Genomic DNA, 6,829 nt, shown 5'->3' on the forward strand with positions numbered 1-6,829 from the left:
GTGCTGGTGCCGGTGCCGCCGCGGGCTCGGCGGGCGCTGCCGGTGCCGGCGGCCCCGGGGCCGGGCAGCTGTGCTGCCTGCGGGAGGAGGGCGAGCGCTGCGGCCGCGCCGCCGGCAACGCCAGCTTCAGCAAGCGGATCCAGAAGAGCATCTCGCAGAAGAAGGTCAAGATCGAGCTGGACAAGAGCGTGAGTCACGGGCCGGCGGCACCGGGGCGAGCCCGGCCCCTCTCCCCTCTCCCCAGCAGCTCGCGTCGCTCCCTAAAGTTCTGCCCTTTTTGTTGGTGATTTTCTTTCCCCCTTTTTTTTTTTCCTCTTTCCTCCGGCGGCGTGGCAGCCTCGTCTCACCTTTTTTTTTTTTTTTTCCTTTTTTTTTTTTTTCTTTTTTATTAAATTTCCTCGTGGCGGACTTTGCCGGGCTCCCCGGCGCTGCCCCAGCCCCGTTAGCTCGGGGCTGCGGCCGCCCCGCCTCGTCCCGCCGCCCGCACGGCTCCCTCCGCGCACCGCCGCCTGGCAGCCATCGGGCGCGGCATGGCCCGGCCCGGCCCTGCCCGGCTCGGCACGGGGCTGGGCAGCGGCCCCGGCCCCACGCGTGGGGAGCCCCGGCGGAACCAGCGCGGCCCTACGCAGGGGAGCTGAGGGGCAAAGCTGCGTGCTGCTTGACCTTGGCGGCGGTGGGAGCCCGGGGAGGGGGGATATGTGGGGCGAGAGCCGGATTCTTGTCCTCCGAACAGCGTGAGGCGGCTTTTCCTGCTGGCTTCTCTCTCTTTTTTTTTTTTTTTTCCTTGCTTGTTTGCTTCGCGATCCCCGAGCCGGAGGGCGGGCTGTACGTGCCCGTGCTGCGCTCCTCGCACCGAGCCAGCCCATCGCAGCGCCTCGCCGCTCCCCGGCCAGCCGGCGGCAGGGCTCCGCAGCGCAGCGACTCCTGCCCTCGGCGGGGCCGGGTGGAAAAGCTCCCTGAGCCCTGTTAGCGGGCTTGCCGAGGGGATATCGCCGTGTGCGCGTTTCTGTCGGACGCCCAGGAGGTGTTCACGCGGATGTGATTGAAAGCTGCGGTGTTGCTCTTTTAGGCGAGACATCTTTATATCTGTGACTTCCACAAAAACTTAATTCAGAGCGTGAGGAATAGAAGAAAGAGGAAAGGCAGTGATGATGATGGTGACTCACCAGTGCAAGACATCGACACTCCAGAGGTAGTTAAACAGTTGCTCTTTCTAATAGTTATGCGAAGCTTGCTCTTACCTACTGCTGAGTCTGCGCAGATCTGCTTTCCCACTCTTACAGCTTTAGTCTGGGGAGCAGGAAAAGGGCTGACTCCTGATTTGCTCCATTTCTAATACAACCAAAGCTGACTGAATTTTGCAGTGTATTCTCTACATCAGTTGTGCAGAACAGAATGAACAAGGCTTTCTAGAATGTTTTTAAGTGTGTGCTAGTTCTCTCAGGCAACTGCTGTTTCCAGCTTCCTCCTTCTGTAGTGATTTGTCTCCACAGTCCTCCTGAAAGTTGTGCTTTGCTACATATTAGCAAACCTGTCTTTGCAGGGGTTGAAGGGAATTGCACGTGATACTTGGGATATAAATGTTTCACTGCCCCATTCCTCCAATCCTTGCCTGTCATGCAAAATGTGTTGCAGATGGCTCTTGCAGTTAGCCTGTTACCTTAGTCTAACTGAAAGTTCAGTGGTAGTGGCTCTTTGTATTTAGCCCTTGCTGGGGGAAGTGATGTTCAGGGAGCTGTACCCTAAATGAGCTGAGAAGGACAGCACTTCTGCTGCTTGCTTTCTGCACTGCAGACCAGTGAAACATCACCCACTATGAAAGTGACCCACAGCTCTCAAACCTTTTCCAATAATGGGAGAGAATGCACCTAGGGCTCTCTTCTTCCTACATGTGCTCTGGATTATTTCTGCTATAGCCTGTGTGTTAATTTTGAGCAGAGCCTACCTGGTCTCCTCCAAGAGGGATTTTTAAAGCGTTCTTTCTAAATTGCTCCATGAGTGTTAATTTAATGGCATCCTTATGGTCAGCGTCTGCAGACATCAGCAATATAAGTGATGAAACTTAGTACAAGAATCCCTGCCTGAAGGCACATGGCTCTAGTTTGAAGGCTCTGACTAAGAGGATTTTAGGGGATTGGAAGTAGTTTGATGCTGGACTGTGTCTTTTGTCGGTAAACATGTTGGACTGCTGCTGTGAAAGTTCTCTTTAAACCTAATATTCTGTGTGGCTTTAGGTAGCTGTCTGGCAGCGTGGTAATTGCAGCTCTTCAGTGAGCCTGTTCTGTTTTCTCAGACAAGAATAATAAAATATGACGCAACTGGTGGATATCTCTAGAACAGAAAAGCAAGTGTATTTTTAATGGTACTACTGCAGGAAAGAAAGTTGCTGGAGTAGTGCTTTTGAGGCATTTCAGCTAGCCATTTGGACAACAGCACCATGCACTTCCCACGTGGTCACTATGCACCTTTCATGCCTGTTGGCCCTTGACCACTCTTATTTTCAATTGCTATCCAGTTTACTAAGGGGGAAAAACGTTCTGAGCACCTGCAGGGCCTTCCAATTTCCACCTCAGTTATGACTATCACTAGATGTTAGTTCCACAGTATGGCTGGCTTGAGTACCGGGGGATGCCCGTCCTTCTGCACGTAAGGCAGCATTGCATCGCGTCTGGTCAGGTTACCAAGTAGGCACTAGCGCTGTTGTTACCCAAAATATTCTATAGTAGAGAATGGTAAATGGCTTTAAAGTAGAAGTGAGTGTCTTAACCGATCTTTAATGCAGGAAGTTTGGAGAATACTGCTGCAATAGCAACTGGCCTAACAGAACTTCTCATTCAGCCTGTTTTCTCAGCTTACTTTCCTCCACAGTCTTTTAATTTCACTTTCTTTTGCATTGTCCAGGAGGGTGGGAGGGTAAGCTGTTGGTGGGAGAAGTGACTGTTGATCATAGTTCATGGGATTTAAAATGAAGGGAGTACTGGATTGTGTATTTATATCCCTAAAAGGAGCTTGTGCAATTCTCTCAACTGTCAGCTCACACTGAAAAATAGTTTTGGGCAACTATGCCTGTGCACATACCTCCTATGTTGTGCTTATGTAGCAGGGGTATGTTTGGAGACCAGGAGCAGCTGTTTTCTTCTCTCACCTCAAGCCAGAGAACTTTGTACTCTAGACTTTTCCTTGGTTATAATGCATGCTGTCGCATGGCACATCTGTGCCCTATCTTGCATGTAAACTATGTAAAATTTGATGGCTAAAATCTCAATACAGAGGCATCCTTTGAATCAGATGTTGTATTAAATTTGTTACTGGGCTTTGTGTTATCATGCTCAAAACTGGGAACAAGCAGAAAAAAAAAAAAGAAAATATTAAAGTACAGTAGTGAGTTCCAAATGTTGTCTGCTGCTAACAGGAGGAAGAGCCATGTTCAGTAACAATAAACTGCTCTTAAATTGAACTGGGGTGTTTTTCTTTCTGCTTGAAGGTGTGGGGTGGAGTTCTGTTTTCTTGCGTGTTTTTTTTTGTTTGTTTTGTTTTGTTTTTTCAAAATGATACCTTCTGAGCTGACAGTCTACACTTTTGTATGCGTTAGATCCTAAAATGTTGAGAGGCAAACTATTAATAAGTGAAACCTTATCAGTTATGTTAGATTGCTTTCTTCCCCTTCCCTCATTTTCTTCTAGGTTGATTTATATCAGTTACAAGTAAACACACTTCGAAGGTACAAAAGACACTTCAAGCTACAGACCAGACCAGGACTTAACAAAGCACAGCTTGTTGAAGTATGTATGAGTGTTTGTTCCATAATAGAGAATGCAACTTGCTATGGCACGTGTATTTCTTCGCTATACAATATGATCCTTGCATAAAGCTCATGTGTAATCTGGATTTCATGAGAACAAAAAGGAGCAGCTTAGCTAGCTTCCTTCATTGGCCGTGGCTCCTGAGCCACTTAAATCAAAAGTAAAAGTTCTTTCCAGAGGAGGGACTGTTAACTTTGAGAAGGAATGTATGCTGCTTAAAAACACAAAGTGCTGAGTTGAACAGTAAAGTGATCTGTGTCTCTCTGAATATCATAGAATCATGGATTTATAGCCTGTGCATCAGTCACACTTTCAGCTTAAGAGTCCTGCTGATGATAGCTAGAAGCTGAGAGGTAGCAATGAAATTCTAGTAAGGTTCAAGCTTAGCTTTAAAACCCTTCTTAACATAGACATGTGTTTCTATGTAGAAAGTACAGAAACCTGAAAAACAGACTTTAATTGATCATTAATTTCTATGAACTAAAAACTGGATTCTGTTATCACAGAATGGAACTTTATGAAATTCGTTTGTATCATTAATATTTCTAAAAGTGACAAAGCTGTGACTACAGCCATATGTATCTTTACTGCATGGAGTGCAGTTTGAAAGGAACTCTTCTGCACTGCTAAGATGCAGTTACAGACATAAATACATGGAAGCACTGGTGACCCTCTCAGGAGGGAAGTACAGCTGCTACCTTTTCAGTTTTGTGCAGTAATGCTCAATTGTACTTCAGTGCAGACATCTTGTTGATCTTTTTACAAAGCAGTGTGGATTAAAGCCAAGGTTCTTAAATGTGTGAGAGATCTCAAGGCCAAGCTGTAAAAGAACAATGCTGCTGCTTCTATGAGTAAGAATTTAAAACCAGTTTGCTGTTTTCTTGTATGAGAGTTGAGGTACAGCTAGTTCTTGAATTAGCAGGACTGATTTGAAAAAGCACAAGTGATTTCTTTTCCTGTAAATCTGGCATTTCTAAGGGTCTGCTTTAGGTACATCTCAAGAGATATTTGCAACAGTGTACTCTTCTTGTGCTGCTTCATGCGAATAGGCAAAGCTTCTGTCATGTGCTTTGATTGACCTACTGGTCTTTCACATATAGCCACAGAACTTCCTTACTTTATAGTCCATATGATTTCTTGTAATCTATCCTAATGTACAATGGTTGTTCTGCTAGCTGTTACTTAAAACTCCACGTTTAAGGGCTCTGTCGAACTGTCTCTGACTTTTTTTTTTCAAGCAGGATTTGAAAAGCTTTCTAACTTCCTAATTGTTCTAAACACTTATACCTTGTGGTAGTTCAAAGACCAGTCCCATTCTCCTCCCTTCCTCTTGCTAATTTTAGTCTAAATAAGTGTTCTGCAACAAGCCAGAGAACAGAGTGGGGCAGTCAGTCAATTTGAGTACTTATAAAGCTGACAGTCCATTTTGGTGAAGAGAAAAAAAAACTTCTGGAATTACAGAAGTGACTCAAACTGTAGAAGTTAACATTTTAGTATATATACCATGGTGAATTTTTATCACTGACAGTTCTGTTTTGAAGAGCTGAATGTTCAATAATCAATCTTGAAAATTCTTTGATCGGATCTTGCATTTTTCTATACGCTACAGGCCCCCCTTCAGCCTGAGTAATGAGTAGTAGCCTAATTTCTGTGCTGTAGTTCTGTTGATATTCAATAGTCGTTACATGTTCTATAGGATTCAAGCACTGACTACATAGATGTAATGATATTCCTATGCTTGTTGTGAGAATTGATTTTTTTTTTCTGACAATTTTCTGTGTGTTTTACTTTGGAAATTAGGGTACAGTCTGCTGTATTTGTTTCAGAGATCTCAATAAAATGGTTCCTATCCTAACTTTTGTGTGACTGATAAAAACTTTTGAAGGGAGGTAGGGTTTCCTTTATTAATTTTAAGCTGTTTGATCAAGCTGTTAAACTTTCTTTAATGTAGTCTATTTAAATCTGAATCTTCCGTTTCTGCATATAAAAGTGGTTATTTAATTTCCTTGCATTCTTCCTTTGTAGATAATTGGCTGCCATTTTAGGACAATTCCAGTGAATGAAAAGGACACCTTAACATATTTCATCTACTCAGTGAAGAATGACAAGAACAAACCAGATCTAAAGATGGATAGTGGTGTTCACTAGACAGAAAAGGTTGGGACTGAGACTCAAGCTGCAAATCAAAAGACTGAGGGTTTTTGTTGATATGCAAAAGCTTTCTTTGTAACTTTTTCCTCCCCAGAGTTTCTTTGTTTTATTTTTCATAACCTTGCTGATTTGTTTGAAAACCATCTCTTATGAAACAAACTTCCTCAGCAAACTATTTTAAATAAATATCACTGATACTGTTGCTCAAGTGGATGTGTCTAACTTATTTGGTGAGTTCTTGTTCTTAATTATTAAGCTTTAATTCCTTGTGTAATGATTACTTCTTTTTTTCAATTAAAGTCTACCAAGAATACATTTATGAATGCACTTCAAATTCTCATGATTCAATGCTATCTTTAAAAAGAAAAAAAAAGTGGCAGACTTGGCAATAGGTTCTTTTTCCTAAAGTAAAAGGCTTTAAATGACAGTTCCAGTTGTTAGCAGGGCAGAAATTGCTGAATAACATTTTCATTTTCCTCTTTGGAAACAAGAATTGATGTGGGCTTTTCTGATTTGTTTATTCATCTTGTCATTGCTCGGATATGTGCTTCCAAGCACTCAGGCCTTCCGGCTCCAATATTAAAATGGAAAAAAAATGCAGTTCTTGAATTTCAAAGCCGTAAGTATGGATGAAAAGACTGCTGCAGCTTACTGTGCTGAGAAATCTTCCACTTGGGACAAAATTCTTTAGCTGCTGACATTTTTTCCCATTCATCTACATAGACTGCTGCTAAGAACTTAATTGGAGAACGGCAGACTGACTTTATGCAGGGTTCATACAGCATCTTCTAATAGGCATGCTGTTTCTTGTTCGTTACATGCATTAACTCAGGCCTGTTTAAAAACAAAAACAAAGAACACACTGAAACATAAAG

At 43.4% G+C, this 6,829-nt stretch overlaps 1 protein-coding gene across 1 annotated transcript in view; it reads left to right on the top strand.

The window, feature by feature from the left end:
- The window catches only part of SAP30 (Sin3A associated protein 30), a 6,840-nt gene extending 678 nt beyond the window's left edge, over positions 1 to 6,162 (top strand). The window contains exons 2-5 of the mRNA XM_035324320.1: positions 4 to 188; positions 1,070 to 1,192; positions 3,684 to 3,782; positions 5,829 to 6,162. Coding sequence (XP_035180211.1) covers positions 4 to 188; positions 1,070 to 1,192; positions 3,684 to 3,782; positions 5,829 to 5,951 — 530 coding nt within the window. The 3' untranslated portion in view covers positions 5,952 to 6,162. The remainder of the gene's footprint in view (positions 1 to 3; positions 189 to 1,069; positions 1,193 to 3,683; positions 3,783 to 5,828) is intronic.
- Positions 6,163 to 6,829: the final 667 nt, after the last annotated feature.

Source organism: Oxyura jamaicensis, chromosome 4, assembly GCF_011077185.1.
Source record: "Oxyura jamaicensis isolate SHBP4307 breed ruddy duck chromosome 4, BPBGC_Ojam_1.0, whole genome shotgun sequence".
In the NCBI taxonomy this organism is placed as follows: domain Eukaryota; kingdom Metazoa; phylum Chordata; class Aves; order Anseriformes; family Anatidae; genus Oxyura; species Oxyura jamaicensis.